The sequence below is a fragment of the Naegleria fowleri genome (assembly GCF_008403515.1).
Source record: "Naegleria fowleri strain ATCC 30894 chromosome Unknown tig6, whole genome shotgun sequence".
NCBI lineage: Eukaryota > Heterolobosea > Eutetramitea > Acrasida > Naegleriidae > Naegleria > Naegleria fowleri.
The window spans coordinates 688,342-707,221 of NW_025407938.1; the positions used below are offsets into that span (position 1 = coordinate 688,342).

Consider the following 18,880-nt stretch of genomic DNA (forward strand, 5'->3'; position numbering starts at 1 on the left):
TATTCACACATAACTGAAAAGGTAAGCGTTTGAAAAAGGGAAAACGTAAGCACGAAGCCATGAACCGTGAGAGGCTAGTGTGGATGGTTTTGAGAATAAACGATTAACCTCCTTACTCAACTACAATAATAAAAAATAACCGAGGCATCCAAACGCCACAATTATCGACAGGACAATATGAGGGGTCATTCAAACGCATCGCAAGATTTCCTGGTCAAGAGAATCCAGAAGGAATTAGTCTTGTTCAATTCGGATATTCCTCCCTTCTGCTCGGCACATCCCGAGTCTGAAAAGAACCTTAAAAAGTGGAAGGCTTTCATTGAAGGTCCTACTGGAACAGTCTATGAAGGAGGTAGATTTGAACTCTCCATTGTGTTTCCTGATGATTACCCTTTTAAAGGTAAGTCGTAAAGATTCTTTTTTGAACAAATTCGTTAAGGAAAGTGGTTTGGTCGTATTCTGTTGTAAGCTCCCACCATTAAATTCATCACCAAGATTTATCACTGCAACATTTCAAAGAAGGGTAATATTTGTGTGGACACTCTCAAAGATGCATGGAATCCATCTCTTACCATTTCAAAAGTTTTGTTAAGTATTGTGAGTTTGTTGAATGGTAAGTTTTATTAACGAGATCACAAAATGAAGTAAACCTTTTCCTGTATGTATCACACTTCATCGATTGAACATGAAAAGAACCCAATCCAGATGATCCTTTAGAACCAAAAATTGCAAAAGAGTACAAGGAAGATCGTCAGCGTCATGACCAAACTGCTCGAAAATGGATACAACAGTATGCATCCAACACGAAACCAAAAGAATAGATGGAAACACTTTTGGGAGTTCAAGTATGAAAAAGCGACAGAAAGGGAATACAGGAACAGCTCGTATCCTCTCCTAGGATCGTGCTCGCAACAAGTAAAAAAATGCATCTTTCTCATCTTATCCGATTTTTGCTTGTTGTGGGAGGATGTAGTTTTCTCTTCTCAGTTTTTGTTCCTCTCTTATTGGTGAAACCACCATCGATATCGGATCAAGGAAGAAGTGATTTATTAAAGAGGGATGATGTCAGCAGTGCAAGGAGAGTCATTGAAGAGTATCGGAAAGAGCATCAATTACCCTATTATTTTGGTCGATATTTAACAACTTGGAATTTAAATGATTTATTCGAGGACTATGTGGATTTTCATGAGAAGCATTCGAGGGAATTTTGTTTGCAGCCCTCCGTTATTGATTCATCCTCGTCATCATCAAAAAAGAAGGTTGGAATTTTGGTATTTCGGCCTTGGCAGAGTAGTGGTTTGGCCAATGTGTTGATTGGACTGACGTCAAGTTTCATGTTGTCACTTCTCTCGGGCCGATTATTCTTCATTAATTGGTATGGCCATTACTATTGCAATATTCATGCGAAAAATTTGTTTCAAAAACCACACGCCAGATATAATTGGTGGTACGAAGACTTTTTGACGGACCAAAATCTGAATGAGTGTGCACGAAATTATCCAAACTTAAAGATACCGACACTTTTTGATGATTCTCTGAAAAATTATTATGGAAATTTAGAATTAACACACAGAGCAAGAGAATCCGATTACATGTTTGAATTATTGAAGTGTTTGAATATTACTGAAGAATTTGACAGAATGGGACCAATTATTGAGATTACTAGCAATCAATACTTTTTACCTCTCCTCTATCAATTTAATCCTTATCATTCTGCTCTTTTACATTTAATGTTTCGTGACGCTGACATGTTTGGACCACTTTCAAGATTTCTGTTCCATCCTTTGCCATCAATTCAACAAAAAATTGACAAGTATTTGGAAGAACATGACATTTACATTTCTCCACATCAATTGGAAAATAGAAAACAAGGAAACACCATCATGTACGGCATTCAAATACGACGAAATGAGAATGAAAAGCAAATGGACTGGTTTCGAGAAAAGCATGAACAATATTTCTGGCAAGCATGTCGGCAAGAATTACTCTCCAAGCATTCTCAACAATTTCCAAACAAAGATTTTAAAATTATGGTTATTTCTGACAACATTACTGTGGTCGAGCATGCAAAGATTGAATTTGGAGCAGAGAAAATTCTTCATTACGAAGAGCAAAAATTAACCTTCACAAGAGACAGCGAAAGTATTGTAGGTGCCCTTATTGATGCGTGGCTCTTCTCTCATAGTCAAGGATTTGTTGTGAGTAAGCACAGTACGTTTGGTAATTTGGGTCATGGAAGGGCTTCCATCAAACCATTCATTGTCTATCATTACAATAATGGAGAAAAATGTGCTTGGTTTAGACCTCAAACGAGCGAACCAGAATTTCATTGGTATGGTCGGCATCGAGAAATTACCTCGTGTCGAGGAGTGGCCATGAAGAGAAATCAAGCTAAGCCTTAACAAGATGACAATTGTGACCTGTGGTTCGAAGATGCTCTGGATTCGGAAATGTGGCACATGTGTCAGCCCGTTGTGACAGCTTGGTGGACTTCTTGGGTCGAATTTTTTGGAATTGTGTTACAAAAAAATGTCCTCTCCCAAATTCGATAGTCATTCCACTCTCGCTCTCAATGACGGAACTAAAATTCCTTTGTATGTGTTGTTCGCGATTACATGTGTGAATTTTTTGTCGTGATTGTATTAACATTATTATTCTTATTATAATTTATGTACTTTTGGCGTGTGATTCTCAATTTGAAAATGTAATTCAAATTTATTGTCCATCTTTAATTGATCTTGAATAATCCTTTTCACTTTATATATTTGGCCTAATCAAACACATGATGATTGTATTTATGAAACATCTCACACATACATCTTAAAAGGATTGGCCTCGGGACATGGAGAGCCGAACCACAAAAAGTAAAACAAGCCGTGATTGCAGCCATAGAATGTGGCTATAGGCATATTGATTGTGCCGAGCTGTATGGCAATGAAAAAGAAATTGGAGAAGGCCTTCAGGATGTCTTTGATCGAGGCGTGGTGAAGAGAGAAGATTTGTGGATCACTTCGAAATTGTGGAATACACATCGACGACCTGAACATGTTCGACCTGCTCTTAAAAAGACTCTTTCTGAATTGAGAATGTACGTGCGTGATGTTTCATATTTGAGTTTTGTTCATGCATTCAACGTGGTGATATTATGGTGCATCTGTATCCATGATTTATACTTGTTGTTATTTCATTTGCTACCTATCATGATGGTGACCATTTAAATGTGCACGAATTCACAGCACTTATTTGGATCAATATTTAATTCACTGGCCTTTAGCTTTCCAATATGCTGGAAATGAATTGAAGGACTATTCGTCTATTGTTCCAAAAGATGAAAAGACTCAAGTTGTGAAACTCGATTTCGTTCCACTCCGTGACACGTGGCGTGAAATGGAGCAATTAGTGAAAGATGGCAAAGTTCGATCCATTGGTGTCTCAAATTTCAGTGTGAGTGATGTTGCAGCACTCCTCTCAGAACCTGGCATTTCCATCAAACCAGCTGTGAATCAAATTGAAGTGAATCCCTACTTCCCCAATACGAGACTCATCGAAACTATGAAATCCGCTCTCTTTGGTGAAATTCAAATTGTGGCCTATTGTCCATTAGGAAGAGGTGCTGTCTTGGAAGATCCTATCATTCAAGAATTAGCTCAGAACTATAAAAGAAGTGCCTCACAGATTATATTGAGATGGGGCCTTCAGAGAGGTGTGGTTGTCCTCCCCAAAAGTACAACACCAGAACGAATTAAGGAAAATATTCAACTCTTTGATTTTGAACTTTCTGAAGAGGATGTGAAAAGAATTACTAACGAATTGGGCAAGAAGAGAAAGAGAAGTGTGGATCCTATCGGTTCATGGGGAGTTTCTGTTTTTGAGGATTAGCCAAGAAGATCCATATTATATTTTTGTCTCACATTAAATTCATTCAATTTTCACAATTTACATACACAAATGTAAATTGTGAAAATTGAATATTTGACCAATTAATTCATTAATTCAATGAATCCAACCTTCGAATCACCAAATCATGGAATTGACACGATTATCACACGATCACATGATTTAAAACAATGATTTAAGCAAATTCAATCTATGTGTAGAGATCTCGCTCCAACCAAGAGAAAGTTCTTTCACCACTCAATCTCAGTCTTGTCGTACGAAATAAACTTTCCATTCTTTGAAAAATCTGCTTCATGAATAATTTCCAATAAATCACTAGCAGCCATCTCTGGTGTTCGATGTTTCTTAGGATCCATTGGTTCTCCAACACATGTGGGACCAATGCAATTCACTCTGTAACTGTACAACAAGGATTCCATGGAAAGGTCTTCCAAATTCCGAACCGATGCTTCCAAATATCCTGCATTGTTGATCAATAAATTAATATGCTTAACCGAGGAAGGAATGGAGGACGGAAGACTCTGAATGGATTTCTCATCGGAAACATCCAGTGCAAGGATTGGTAAACGATCGTAACCGTATTCATCTTGTAAGGTTTTTAAATCGTGAGACTCTTGTGGATTTCTAGCAGTAGCCATCACCATTCGACACTTGTATTTGGAGAGGAGTAAACGAACAAATGCCAAGCCAATTCCTTTTTGTTGGCTCCAGTCACAAGGGCTACACGTGTGTTGTTCGAACGTGGTTGTTGTTGTTGTTGCCGAAAGGACCTTTTTATTGAACAATAACAACAACATTCAACTCACTAGTTCCCAATAATGAACATTGACCTTATTATCGTGATCCAATAAATTGGTGTGATTGGCCATGGATCCAAACAAAGAGATTCAATTCCAGTAGAAATTTAATTTCAAAAACATTGATCTCAAGTGTCACTCGCTCTTTGTCGCGTTAAACGCTGGCCTGTCGTAGAAACGCTTTCTCCCATCAACGTGTCATTTTCAAAAAATGTCCCAATTAAACTCACCACTCACTCCGAGCTCGACTGGTCCAACAGAACCTCTCTATTCATTGCCAGGAAATGATTCATGTTGTGATTGCGGAGCCAAAGGTATGTCATAACAAAATGTTACGAAATATGTCGAGAAAGAGTCATCATGAATGTTTTATGATGTATCATTCATTGGGCTGATCATGATGATGAAATGTTGCATTCTGTGAACGTCATCATCGGAATTTGTTGAAATGGATCGCCATGATGACTCCAATCATATATATCTATTGATATTAATACCTTTTGAAAATTTTCATTCTCGAATGAATCATCACTCGTTTGAAAAATTGTCTTGTTCCATCACTGGCACGCACACACACGCACTCCTGCTGTGTGACAACCAACAGTTCCTAGATGGGCCAGTATTAATTTAGGATGTTTAATTTGTATTAATTGTTCTGGAGTGCACAGAAAATTAGGAACTCACATTTCACAAGTGAGGTCAACCACATTGGATCATTTACCATCAGAAGTGATTGAACAAATGAAACGCATTGGAGGAAACACTAAAATTAATGAATACTATGAAGCTAAACCAATCAAGAATTATCCAAAACCAACCGAAGACACAGATCCACTCTATCGAGAGGAATACATTCGAGCAAAATATGTATTGAAATACTTTGCATTCGATCGAGAGAATGTCGCAAGTATGGCCACTGGTGCTTGTTCTACTCCAATCAATTCAACTACTACCACAAACAATTCATCATTCTCGTCATTACCATCCTCCTCCTCATCATCATCATCATCATTACTTGTGGATTGGGAAAGTTTAAAACCCATCCATTCTCCAGAACAACAGCAAGAAAGCAATACAACAGAAGGAGCCTTAAAAACATCATCAAGAAAGAGCTCTCTCTACAAGTCATTGAAAAAGTTATCATCTTCATCCTCCTTGAGTAAGGGAATGGTTGAATTTATTGGAATGTTGTCCATTCATGTGAAAGAAGGAAGAAATCTCATATCGTGTGATGTGAATGGTTTTAGTGATCCTTATTTAATTGTTGGATGTGGACCTTCTCTGGAGGATCGTTCCAATATCTATCCAGGTCAAATTGTCAAGACAAGGTAAGGATTGTTTAATACAGATCGAAAATCATACGTAACTTCTCCGTCATCAACGCTTCAATGCATGTCAACGAATAATCAAATCGGATGACTGCTTTGAATCTGCTATTAAAAATATGTGTGGTGAATTATTGATGATGATATTGTGCATGATTGAATTCCACTCCATATTGAAATGTATGGAAATATGAAAAAACGGAAATGTAATGACCTTTGTCATTATCATCATCACTTTACAGTACCAAGCTCAAAACTTTAAATCCAGTTTGGAACGAAACCATTACTACATGCGTGTGTGACATTAAAACTGATGTACTTCATATTGAATGTATGGATTGGGATCGTGTCAGTGAAGATGATGCAATGGGTCACTTCTCCATCACTCTAGGTGATTTATTTGGTACAAACGATCCTGTAAATGGGGTGACTAAAATTTGTACATTACAAGGAGTGAAAACTGGCGAGATTGAAATTGAAGTGAAATTTATCAATTTGAAGTAATAATAAAATTGTAAGAGTTGTTTCCAATGTTGGTGATGATGATGAGGTGAATGAGGAAACCTCTCTGCGAAATTGTACAACAACTTCCATTCCCATCATCGTTCAATTATGTTCATCTGAGACGTTGCTTATATATATTAAATTGTTCTCTGAAGACATGAGTGTATGTGACAATCCCTCGTAAAGTCAACGACATACACCCATGTCTTCAGAGAACACGTTAATAATGGTTTGGTGATTAAATATTTGGAAGGTATTGATAGAGTACAAAATTGAGGGATTGGAATATATAGTCCATGAAGAAGAAAGCATTTGTTTCGAAAAAGTAAACAAAATTTGTTTGTTTTTAATTTTGTTTACAAAAATCTGTCCAATCAGAAAATTCCTCATTCTTGTTGTCCAATCACCCTATCCTTTGAATCCTTGGCAGACATTTAAATATTGGTTCTTCTTCCTCATCCTGTTGTCATCACTGGAGTTCTCCGTCGACGTGTGTTGTATTCCTTCAGCAACGACGATTTCCCCAAAATTGATTCTTCTCATCTTCTCATCATCCAATAATAATAATAATAATATTATTATTATTATTAATCCTTCATTCCCAACGTTTTTGCACCACTATTCCAAAAGATTGCTCTCATTCAGTGTTCTTCTTGTCCTCTTCTTCTTCTGCATCATCACCCAAAGCAAAATTTCAAGTTTTAAAAAATGAAAAGAGTTCGCGAGACACAAAACGCGGCTTCTTCCTCAACTGCTGCTGACGCTCAAACAACAGCAGGAGAGCAACCCAAGACAAAACAAGCAAAGACAGCTGCTACTACTCCCACTCAACAACCACAACAGCAACAACAAAATTCAACATCGTAAGTACATGATGGCGGACAAAGCTTAAAGGTTAATTCAACTATTTGTGCTTAGAGTACAAGATGCCCTTGCTTATTTGGATCTGGTCAAGAAAACATATGCCAACGAGCCTCATGTTTATTCCAGATTCTTGGAGATTATGAAGGAGTTCAAAAATCATGTGTAAGTAGACAAGTCCTATCTTCTGATTGTGCCAATGAATACTTGATTTTTTGATAAATTGCAAATAATAATAATTCTCTTTTCCAAATTTGTGTATCATGACGACTTTGACGGCACTGGCACACAAATCAAAACAATTCCACAATCAATGACACCTCATTGGACAAAACCATCATCATCATCATTGATATACACGAACACAACTTTTGATGACGTTTTTACATTTACTATGGATGATGATATTATTGCAACCAATTTTATTTAAATGATGAACAACAACGCATTATTGCATGGTGAACAATCACACACATAACAGAATTGATACACCAGGTGTTATTCAGAAAGTATCAGAATTATTCAAGAATCATTCACATCTCATTCTAGGATTTAATTCTTTCCTTCCACCGGGCTACAAGATTGTCCTGGAAAATAATGAGCAAAGCAGCATGAATGCAGCAGAGAATCAGCAGACATCGCCAACACCTTCCAACGCTTCACAGAGTGTTGTACAAGGTAAAAAGAAAAAGAGATCGACGTCGCCACCTCCCGTACCAGCTGCTGCTTCATCCAAACCAACCAACGACAGAAGCATTGATTTTGATCAAGCCATTTCATATGTTACCAAAATCAAGAAGAGATTTGCTGACAGTCCACACACATACAAAGCATTTTTGGACATTTTGCATAACTATCAGAAGGAACAAACGACCATCAAAAAGGTGTATGAGCAAGTTTCTGACTTATTCAAGGACCACCAGGATCTGTTGAGTGAATTTGCTCAATTCCTTCCAATGCCAGATCAGTCAAAGAAGTCGAGAAAAGTGAAGAAGGTTTGTATTTTTATTTTGTTCATGTTGTTGCCAAATTCATCCACACACGCAATTAATACAGAGTCAACAGCCACAACAACAAGCAGTATCCGCTCCAACCGCAATTTCAGATGACAAGAAGCGAAGAACCGCTAGAACCACAACCAAACCTAAGCAACATGAGGACTTTGAATATGAAGGTAAACATCTACATAATGATTCACACAATTTACACCTACACATAACACGCAATTTTTCTTTTGATGAAACTAACACAGAGCCTCCACGCTTTTTTTGTGCAACTACGAGAAAGATTGGGTGATTATGAATACAATCAAATTCTTAAGTGTATTAACATGTACACATCCGACATTATTGACCGTAGCTCCTTGCTTGACATGGTCAGTGAGAGTGAAGCGCTCAGAAAGAATGCAGATTTATTCAAAAAGTTGAAGAAATTAATTTCTACAAATTCAATAGGTCAGATCATCCAATCACCACACACGCACACTCACACACATGACGCACACTTCATCATTCTCTCTCAAACGTAAATTCACTTTTTTATTTTGAATTGTAATACTTACTAACTTTGTTTTTATATATGACATGATTTTATATATGACATGATTTGTGAACAAAAAACAGATGAGAGCTTGCTTAAGAGAGAAAAGGTTGTTCCTGCCGAAACCAAATCATCCGTTTACGGACCAAGTTACAGAGTTTTGAATAAGACTGTAAGTTGAATTAGTACTTTGAAAGAGAATGCTTAAATTATTATTACTTCCTTGTTTTCATACGACAACAACAACCAATTCTCATGATGTGCCATTCTTGAATCTTTGAATGTTAATTCTTGTGATCATTTTAATGCCACACTACAAGTATCCCGAACCAATATGTTCCGAGAGAACTGAATTGTGCAACCAGGTATTGAATGATGAGTTTGTATCAGTTCCTGCAGGTAGTGAAGAAAGCAGGGATATTCAAAAGAAGAGTCAATTTGATGAAATTATTTTCCAATGTGAAGATGATAGAACCGAGCTTGATATTGTCATTGAACAAAATGAATCAACAATCAAATTCTTGGCCTACTATGCTGAGAAAATCAAAAACAATGAAGATTTTACCTTTAACTATGAAGATATGAAGGACATCCACAGAGCGAGTATCAACAGAATCTATGCAGAGAGAGGTCCCGAAGTACTCGAAGGTCTTCGAAGAAATCCAGCTGTGGCCATTCCTATTGTCTACAGAAGATTAAAACAAAAAGATGAGGAATGGAAAAAGGCAAGAAAAGAACTGAATAGATTCTGGAATGATATTTACCAAAAGAATTTCCAAAAGGCCATGGAAAGTCAATACAACATCTTCAAACAAAACGAAAAGAAGAAGCTCAAACCCAAGGAGATACTCAGAGAAGTCAAAGAAAGACACGAATACTGTCGGCCATTGATATTCGAATTCCCAGATCGACAAATTCATGACGATATTTATTATTTGCTCATCAACTTAACAAATGATTTGACTCCAGAAGAAGTTAGAGATATTAACATGTTGTGGAAAGACTTTCTCATTCCATTCCTAGACTTGCAATCGAGTGATTATGTCAAATCAGAGAGATTTGATGCCGTCCTGAAGGAAGTACCTGAGGGAGAACAGCCAAACTCCACACCGACCAGCTATTTTACGGATTTATTCAAACAAGCAGACGAGCCATCGGGAGATGGTGCAGAATTTCCACCAATTGTCGAGCAGCAGATTAGCAAGCAAGAAAACAGGTATCGAAACAATGTATTCTACGGTAACTCATTCTTCATGATATTCTTCCGCTATTATTGCGCACTTTATGAAAAGCTTTACCGAGCAAAGCTGGCCAGTAAGAGAACAGCTAGAATGAGACAAAAGAGTGTCGATACAGCCACAATTCTCAAAGAACATGATACTCTCCTCGAAAAGAGCAACTTCAACAATGAAAAGAAAGAAAAGGAGAAGGAGAAGGTGATTGAAGAAATGGCCTCCAAGACCAATGGTGGTGATCATATGGAAATTGATTCCGACATTAACAAGATTGCAGACGATATTTATTCGCAATTCTTGGTTGTCATGATCAAATTCCTGAACGGTCTGGGAACCTCTCAATCCTACGATGATGATTGTAGAAAACTTCTCGATTACGACTCATATCCTGTTCTGACATTCGATAGAGTTTTTGTCGAATTCCAAAAACATGTGTATGCCATGATGACCGACCATAGAGATGCTTGCTACGAATTCCTCCAATTGTTCAAGTACGAAATGCAAAGAGTGAATAGGTTCATTGACAATTCGTATCGTTTGAATGCTCAAAAATTAGTCGGCGATGAAGTGTGTTATGTGCTTGAATACAGTAAGAGAAGTCAAAAAGCGAGAATTGATGAAATCGATCCTCCTGAAGTTGACCTAGAAAAAATAGAAGCTGAGGAAAAGGCTCTCTGCTACGTACAAGAGTTCTTGCTGTCCTCTCCTCCACCAGAATTGGCCCAAAAGAATAAGATCTTCCTTCAAAGAAACAAGAAAAGAGGATCCAATGTTGATCCACACAGCATCATCATTAGAAACAGACTAGAATGTAAAATATGTATAGCCACTTTCAAGCTCTATTTTGTGGAGGATACTGAAGATTTCTTGTTCCGTAAGAGCAAGAAAGAGTCACAAAAATCTAAACAAAACAGAGCACAAAGATGGCATAAAATTTGTGAACAACTTGTGGAGAAGATTCCCAGATCCTCCATGGAAAACTCAACAGAACAACAACCTTCCTCATCAGCTATGGAAACCTCTAATGATTAATCTTCCTTCTTAAATCCGTTAAATAAACCCACTACTAGCTCTAATTTAACATGGATGAACAATTCCAATTTTCATCAAAATTGAGAGTCACTAAACACAAGTGTTTAAAATCACAAAACAGCTGTGAAATGTTGATTGCTGACGACTTTTTTGTTGCCCGCCACCAAAAACCGTTAGAATTTCGAAAAAACTGTCACTACTCAAAAAAAAAACACTCACCACAACAATATCAACCAAGGCATGCCAAAATACACACCCACCAAAGACGATACTCGATCACCACTCTCTCCTCACAATTCCAATAACGGAAAGTCACCCAAATCTCCATCCAACATTACCAAGCAATCTAACCGAGCCAGCTTTGCCACTCCACAATACTTTCCACAAAAGATTGCGAAATTTTCTCCCAAGTCTGCCAGCAAAGCTGCCATCACCAGTGCAGGCAAGAAGAAGAAATTCAACTTTGACAATCCAAAAGTCAAAAAGCTTTTGGACAAGCTCTCAAAAAAGACCTCTCACGATCAAGCAGCAACCGGTGGTGAAGGTGCGGAATCTTCAAATTTGAATCGTCTGAAACGACTCTTATTCAGAAAGAAGAACAAGCAGGCACTTCAAAAAGACAAGGAAAATATTGAGACTGAATACACATTCACTGAATGCTCCGACGATGCAAACTCCTTATATTTCGGAACAGAAATGAGCTCGGATGGAGAGCTTTCTGAAGAAGAACTCGATTTGGCATATGGCCTTGAACACTTGGACTCTAATGGTATCATGATGTCACCTCCCACCAAGAGACCGTCAATGTTGGCAGCTTCTTCAAGATCCTCCATGGCTTTCTCCTCGTCGGGCTCTGAGAGAAAAATTGGTCTCTCCCTTCAACACTTGTTCACAAAGAGAAGAGAAGAACAAAAGAGAGCTGAGGATATTATTGAAAAGTTTGACATTAAGAAGCAATTGGAGTCTGATTTGAGTGTTGCTGATACAATCTTTGGTAAATGGCAACGAGAGAATGAGCAACAATAATCACCGATTTCGAAACACAATGTAGAGAGAATTTTGTTTGACAGCCTCTGAAGAAAGCCAAACAATTTTCAGAACTGTTTACAATCTCTCTGCACGCATTTATTACTGTTGATGAAGGTGTACTTGATCAACCTACTATACTAAACTCTGATGTTTTGATTGACAACAAAATCACATCAATTATCAATAATAACACCTACTGAATCGTCATGTTGACACGAATTCACACCCTCTTCTTTTTCCTCAAGTGACCTAAAACCCTCTTCTGGTAATAAGGAAGACGAATTGGAATGTCGTTCCAAGTATTTTTCAACATTCCGAGAGAGCACGTCAACTTTTTTCATGACCACTCCGAGTCGATTCTTAATGATATTTACATTACTTTGTACAGATTCTAACCACAAACTACTCGCTTCTGCTTCTTTATCGATTGTGTTTTTCATTTGCTCAAATGCTTCGTGAAAATGATCTTCTATCTTTGCCTCAAGCTCAAATCCAACACAAAATCGCTCGAGAGAATTAAGCCTTTCTTCAAGGTCCGAAGTATCGCTCTCTTGATCAGCCTCTTTTTCATATTCTTCCTCCTCTTCCTGATGATCATCATCATTTGAAGAATGGAATTGAGATTTCCATGCAGATGATGCTATTGATGTAGTATGAGCTTGTTGGACATCATGAGAATCATAATCAGGACTCATGAATTTCCTTTCGGAACGATGTTGTTGTGGTGCTTGGAAATGACTCTCCGTGAGGGCTGACTTTTCAAAAGGAATGGAATGAAACTCGAAGGATTGGCTGGATGGATTTCTCAAATCCAAAGCATTGGTCAGAATGGTACTACAAGCACCAGATGTGGTGGTTATGGTGGTGTTATTGGTGGGATGATGATTGGGCGAGAATGTATGTTCCGAAGCAGCATCAGCAGATACAAAATGATTAAGCTGGCTACTATAATTGAGTCGTTTCCGTAAAGTGGTGGTAATGGTCGTCATGAGGAGAGAAGGATCTATAAAGTACTATCACAACAACAAAATCAGCCTTACACGCGATTCAGGGATCAAAGATTGACCCTCAAGCTCAATTTTTTGAAATTTAAAAACTCAAATTGGAGAGCCTAAGTCTCATCTCCTCCTCGGATTTTGAGGTTTGTTTTTAAACAAGATCATGATGATTTCATGGACAATGATTCAATATTATTTCAGTAATTCCCTCAGTCACTTCAGTTTCTCCTCCTCTAAAAGGATGAAAACAATCAAAAAAATGTTAAAAGCTGGAACGGCAGCAACCACACGAGGCTGTTCCTCTCTTCTTTATTCATCATCATCACCATCTTCCTACTATCGGAATTTGTTTTATTCACGAGTATGGCATCGGTTTATGTTTAAATCAAAAAGTTGGATATGGAGGCATGGAGGAGTTGCAAAAGCTACCGAAGAAGTCATTTCTGCTTTTTATCCTCATTTGGAAGAGTTATCAAAGAAATGCGGAAGAGATTTATTATTGCCTTGGTTCATGTCTATTTCTCAATCCATTTCATTGGGTGGATTTTCTGAGAATAACCGAGTGAAGGAAATTTATTTTCATGGAGCCGATTACTTTAAATCGCTATGGAATCATATCGACCGAGCAAAGAAGAGAGTATTTATTGATTGTTACACCATATCCACAGACCAAACAGGAGATAAGACTTTGGTAAAGCTTATTGAAGCAGCACATCGAGGAGTTGAAGTGATATTGACTGTGGATGCTTTCGGAAGCTATCATATTGATTTTGAGAAGGAAGATTTAATCCAAGAATTAAAAGATGCAGGTGGAAAAGTTTTAAAATTCAATGAAAGGGATTTAAAGCTTATTTATTTCTTTTTCAGACATCCAAGCAGGTCCCCAACACTTAGAAATCACAAAAAAGTGTGTGTGATCGATGATAAAATTGGACTCATTGGAGGAATGAACATTGAAAATCGATATTCAAATCCGTTCGACAGACAAATGTACACTGAAGAACAATTAGAGAGGGAAATAACTGCAGAGGAAGGAGACAGAGGAGTTTTGGATGTGCCTCCCGATGAAAATTTACTTGACGAACTCGATGAATACATTGAAAAGGGAAGATCCAACACGACAGATTTTAATGTGCTCTTGTCTGGAATTGGAGACATGCGTGACTTGCATTGTATGGTTGATGGACCTTGCGTATCATACCTCACACTTTCTCTATTGTTCAGTTTGGAGCAATCAAATTCAAAATATGGAAAGGAATTAGCGTTGCGTTTTCCTAAGGAGGATATATGTACTGCCGATCGAGAATTTGAACCAGAATCATTGCATGATTTCATTGAGGAAGCGGTACCAAAAGAAGTGAATAGTTCAATTGAATTTTCGTCTCAAGCCACAGAATCAATGAAATCTTCAGTGACGGCAAATTCCACCATTGACGAAGGACGAAGATTTTCTCAAGTTTTATTTTCAGATCCCAAGAAACACAAAACCGCTCTTTATAAGAATATTTGTAATGTAATCAAGAATTCCACGAGTCATTGCTACATTTCTACGCCATACTTTTATCCACCTGAAAAGTTACGAGATGCCTTAATTACTGCAAGGAAAAATGGATGTGACGTGAGGTTGTTAACATGTGGACGAAGTGACGTTCCCGGTATGAGATATATCAGTACCTACATCTATGAAGATTATTTAAAACATGGTATTAGAGTTTATGAATATTTCGGAAAGACCCTCCATGCCAAATACATGACAATTGACGGCTTTTTCACATCCATGGGTTCGTACAATCTCGACAAAATGAGCCTCGAAACCAATCTCGAAGTTGGCATTCAACACTATGACATTAAATTGGCCAAGGAACTCGAAAAAGACTTTAAGCGAGAATTAGAAGTTTCCAAAGAAATATTGATTGAGGATTGGGAAAAGAGACCGTTCAAACTGAAAATGATGGGATTTATTTGGTATTGGATTTATGAACTGTTTGGACCAGAAGGAAAATTAACATTCAAAAAGTGGATATTTAACAGCAATAATAAATAATTATTCAACAAATTGTTTGATTTTCTTATTCCTGCCAAACACATTTTGGTGTTTAGTTCAGAATGAATCGCAATTAAGAAGAGAGATCCATCAAGTTTCCGGACTTACGATCCTTCTCGATGGCTGCCTGGTTTTCAGCCTCATCATATTCGAACGCAATCTTAAAAACGTCGCTGTAATAATCTACAAAATGCACCTTCACTCCTTCAGTAATTGTTTTATCCAATTCGTCCCAATCTCTTCTATTTCCTGAAGGCATAATGACTTCAGAAACTCCAGAACGTTTTGCGGCAATGACTTTTTCTTTCACTCCTCCAATAGTGAGAACCTTTCCTGTGATGGTCAACTCTCCAGTCATGGCAAGATTATGCTTGACTGGTCTATTCAATGCAAGTGATAATAATGAAGTAACCATGGTCACACCAGCCGATGGACCATCTTTTGGAGTAGCTCCTTCTGGAATGTGCATATGGATGTGTGTCTTTCTAAAGAAATCGTTCTTTGGATCAATGTTGAAGAGATGATTCTTGGCGTAGGTATATGCAATAGCGGTTGATTCTTTCATGACATCACCCATTTGACCTGTACATTTCAAGGATCCATTAGGAGGTTGCGGCGACGGAGTGACTGATGCGGTCATTGCCGTTGTGCTGTCAGTAGAAGATGGAGCATTGGTAATCTCAGGTTCACTATACATCTTATCTGCCACCGTTTCAATATACAAGGTTGATCCTCCCATGCTCGTCCAGGCAAGACCCATGGTGACACCAATGGGAGTTGTTAAATAATATCTATCGGATGTAAAGACAGGTTTTCCGACAAATTCTTCCAAATCAGTTTCTTTCAAATGGAAAATTGCTGGTCTCTTTTGGGTGGTGTCTTTTGCAATTTTAAGAGCAACTTTTCGACAAATCATTTCAATGTGTTTCTCTAAATTTCTTACACCTGCCTCTCTACAATGTTCCTTGATGAGTTTCTCAATGAGAGAATCATCCAAAGTCAAGAGAGGTTTCTTTGTCTTTTTGGAAAGGAGACCAGTCTCTTCAACCTTCTTTGGAAGTAAATAATTTCTGGTAATGTGAAGTTTCTCATCCAAGACATAACCACTCAAACGAAGAACTTCCATTCTGTCTAGAAGTGGTCCTGGTATGGTGTCCAGAACATTTGCTGTACAAATAAATAAAACATTGCTTAGATCATAGGGAACATCTAAATAGTGATCTACAAATGAATGATTTTGCTCGGGATCGAGCACTTCTAACAAAGCACTTGCTGGATCTCCTTGATGACTTCTACCCAGTTTGTCAATTTCATCAATCATGATGACAGGATTGCTTGATTTCGCCAACTTCATAATATTAATTAGTTTACCTGGAATGGATCCAATGTAGGTCCTTCTGTGACCCTTAATTTCGCTAACGTCAGACAGGCCACCAACACTAAATCTATGGAATTCTCTATTCAGAGCAGCAGCAATTGATTTGCCGATACTTGTCTTAACATTTATGTTCATCAAATTGGGAGTTCAGGAATATGAGGTGGAACGTTAATCATGTTGTAATTGTACCAGTTCATTTGAATAGACCAAGTTGATTAGTGAATGGAAATGATTAATCGAAACCATTCCATTCAGTTCATGACATTTCAAAAGACTTTTCAAAAACAATTTGCTCTTTTCACATCACTTACCTTACCAACACCTGGAGGTCCAACAAGACAAATAATTTTACCTTTCAAGGTGTTCTTCAACTTTCCGACAGCAATAAATTCCAAAATTCTTTCTTTAACCTTTTGCAAGCCATAATGGTCTCGATCTAGAATTTTGGCTGCGCTTGCTAAATCAAAGTTTTCCTTTGAAAAGGTTTGCCATGGAAGGCAAGTCAACCAATCTAAATAATTCCTCACATTGGTGTATTCACTCGAGTGAGGATCGAGCGTTGAAAATTTGTTCAACTCGTCATCAAGTGTTGTTTTGATAATTTCTGGTACATCCTTCTTTTTGATTTCATTGGCGAGCGAGCTGAATTTTTTGTACAATTCTTCTTTAGCATCTTTCTCCAGACCAAGTTCTTGTTTGATAATTTTCAATTGTTCAGTGAGATATAATTTACGTTGTTGCTTATTGAGTTTTTCTTCGAGATTTTTTTGAATTTTTTCTTGAATCTTTTTAGTTTCCACTTCAGCTTTAAGAATTTCTAAAGATTTGACAAGTCGTTCTCGAATATCTTGTGTTTGTAAAACATCTTGCAACTTGTCAGGATCATGTGACGATAATATAGCAGCAATGTCACTCAACTCGGCTGGGTCTGTATGATCCAACTGTTCCAGAATCATGTTCAATTGCTCTCTTTGCACGGGATCCAAGCGAGATAAAAATTCTTTGATTTGTTGGAATATTTCCATTACATGTGCCTTTACACTGAGATCATTCTTGTCGACCTTCTTTGTTGGAAGTTCCTCAATTTTGGCTGACACTCGCTTTGCTTCTGGGACAGAGCCAGTAATTTTAATTCTTCGTATGGCTGCAAAAACAACAGATGCTCCACCTCTTGCTGGAACCACTCGTGTAACTTTGGCCAATGTACCCACTTGTTCGATATCCTTAATGGATGTAATATTCTGCAATTGATCTCTCTTTACGGGATCTTTGACCAAGAAGAGACCCACCAACTTTTCGTGGAAGCCACTCTCCAACATGGATTGAATGAACTTCATGTCTGTAATGAATATGGGAATGATGGTTCCTGGAAATGCAGGTTTCTTATAGAGAGGAACAACCTCCACCATCGGAGGTGTTGGAGTGGCAAAAAAGCTTGCAATCGATTGTTCCGCTGGCTTAACAGGTTGTAGAGACTTGTTGGTCTGATGAGAAGAATGTTGTTCTGGATGGACCACTTCCTTATTCTCTTGCTCCATTTCGTTTTCAAAGAGTTTTTCAATTTCCTTCTCATGCTCGGCATCATCATCAATGACATCTTCGTTGGTTGATGAATCGGACGATGGTGCTTTTGTTTCTTCTTCATGTGGTTTTTTTGAGGTCTTGTCGTCCTTCTTCTTTTTAGAAGAAGCTTCATAATCATCAAATCTTCGATTAATTTCACTGGTTTTATCTTCCTTCTCGGAATGTCTGTCCTCTTGCTTTGATTTTCCGGGCTTCTTTGTTTTATTGCGATGTGAATCGTTATCATCATTGTTACCTTCATTGTTTGAAACATGGAAGGTTGTTGAAAATGTTTGCTTTAACAACAAGTTTGATGATTCGGGATGAAGTGTTTTCAATAGGGTAGTGTGGCTGTTGAATTTGGAATGTAAAACATGAGTTGATGAGGAGAGGCTATTGCTGTTGCTTCTACTATTAGAATGGATCGTCATCATTGGTTGATGGATCCCACAGAGTACAGTTTTGAAGGGTCTCTTCGGAATTACGTTTGGATTGCTGCTGCCCATGAGCAAGCCTCCTGGTTGCCTGCTGATGGAAGTAAATCGCTTCATTGATGTATTAACTAACTGTAGAAGAATATAATAAATTATTCAACTCTTCTGTGTTGACAACAACCGCAGAATCAACGTTGGTGTGCTGCTTCCGCAATGGAAAGAAAAAGTTTCGGAATTGTGAAGC

General features: G+C 37.8%; 10 protein-coding genes across 10 annotated transcripts; 7 read left to right on the plus strand and 3 right to left on the minus strand.

Moving 5' to 3' along the window:
* Positions 1–177: 177 nt before the first annotated feature.
* Positions 178–821, plus strand: FDP41_010572 (uncharacterized protein; the record flags this gene model as incomplete). Its single annotated transcript, XM_044700885.1, has 3 exons — positions 178–400; positions 470–613; positions 694–821. 3 exons carry the CDS (start codon positions 178–180, stop codon positions 819–821), a joined length of 495 nt encoding a protein of 164 aa, XP_044568220.1.
* Positions 822–923: 102 nt separating this feature from the next.
* On the plus strand, positions 924–2,402 carry FDP41_010573 (uncharacterized protein; the record flags this gene model as incomplete). Its single annotated transcript, XM_044700886.1, has 1 exon — positions 924–2,402. The coding sequence occupies one exon, from the start codon at positions 924–926 to the stop codon at positions 2,400–2,402; it is 1,479 nt and encodes a 492-aa protein (XP_044568221.1).
* A 127-nt stretch (positions 2,403–2,529) lies between these two features.
* On the plus strand, positions 2,530–3,879 carry FDP41_010574 (uncharacterized protein; the record flags this gene model as incomplete). Its single annotated transcript, XM_044700887.1, has 3 exons — positions 2,530–2,594; positions 2,828–3,088; positions 3,237–3,879. The coding sequence occupies 3 exons, from the start codon at positions 2,530–2,532 to the stop codon at positions 3,877–3,879; spliced, it is 969 nt and encodes a 322-aa protein (XP_044568222.1).
* A 248-nt stretch (positions 3,880–4,127) lies between these two features.
* Positions 4,128–4,535, minus strand: FDP41_010575 (uncharacterized protein; the record flags this gene model as incomplete). The annotated part of the gene is made up of 1 exon (XM_044700888.1): positions 4,128–4,535. The coding sequence occupies one exon, from the start codon at positions 4,533–4,535 to the stop codon at positions 4,128–4,130; it is 408 nt and encodes a 135-aa protein (XP_044568223.1).
* Positions 4,536–4,905: 370 nt separating this feature from the next.
* Positions 4,906–6,523, plus strand: FDP41_010576 (uncharacterized protein; the record flags this gene model as incomplete). The annotated part of the gene is made up of 3 exons (XM_044700889.1): positions 4,906–5,008; positions 5,299–6,022; positions 6,262–6,523. The coding sequence occupies 3 exons, from the start codon at positions 4,906–4,908 to the stop codon at positions 6,521–6,523; spliced, it is 1,089 nt and encodes a 362-aa protein (XP_044568224.1).
* Positions 6,524–7,231: 708 nt separating this feature from the next.
* Positions 7,232–11,190, plus strand: FDP41_010577 (uncharacterized protein; the record flags this gene model as incomplete). The annotated part of the gene is made up of 6 exons (XM_044700890.1): positions 7,232–7,386; positions 7,442–7,549; positions 7,866–8,379; positions 8,441–8,558; positions 9,007–9,095; positions 9,244–11,190. 6 exons carry the CDS (start codon positions 7,232–7,234, stop codon positions 11,188–11,190), a joined length of 2,931 nt encoding a protein of 976 aa, XP_044568225.1.
* A 240-nt stretch (positions 11,191–11,430) lies between these two features.
* FDP41_010578 (uncharacterized protein) lies at positions 11,431–12,216 on the plus strand (the record flags this gene model as incomplete). The annotated part of the gene is made up of 1 exon (XM_044700891.1): positions 11,431–12,216. The coding sequence occupies one exon, from the start codon at positions 11,431–11,433 to the stop codon at positions 12,214–12,216; it is 786 nt and encodes a 261-aa protein (XP_044568226.1).
* A 176-nt stretch (positions 12,217–12,392) lies between these two features.
* Positions 12,393–13,208, minus strand: FDP41_010579 (uncharacterized protein; the record flags this gene model as incomplete). The annotated part of the gene is made up of 1 exon (XM_044700892.1): positions 12,393–13,208. The coding sequence occupies one exon, from the start codon at positions 13,206–13,208 to the stop codon at positions 12,393–12,395; it is 816 nt and encodes a 271-aa protein (XP_044568227.1).
* Positions 13,209–13,476: 268 nt separating this feature from the next.
* On the plus strand, positions 13,477–15,261 carry FDP41_010580 (uncharacterized protein; the record flags this gene model as incomplete). Its single annotated transcript, XM_044700894.1, has 1 exon — positions 13,477–15,261. One exon carries the CDS (start codon positions 13,477–13,479, stop codon positions 15,259–15,261), a length of 1,785 nt encoding a protein of 594 aa, XP_044568228.1.
* Positions 15,262–15,334: 73 nt separating this feature from the next.
* FDP41_010581 (uncharacterized protein) lies at positions 15,335–18,753 on the minus strand (the record flags this gene model as incomplete). Its single annotated transcript, XM_044700895.1, has 2 exons — positions 15,335–16,756; positions 16,951–18,753. 2 exons carry the CDS (start codon positions 18,751–18,753, stop codon positions 15,335–15,337), a joined length of 3,225 nt encoding a protein of 1,074 aa, XP_044568229.1.
* Between the last annotated feature and the right edge of the window lie 127 nt (positions 18,754–18,880).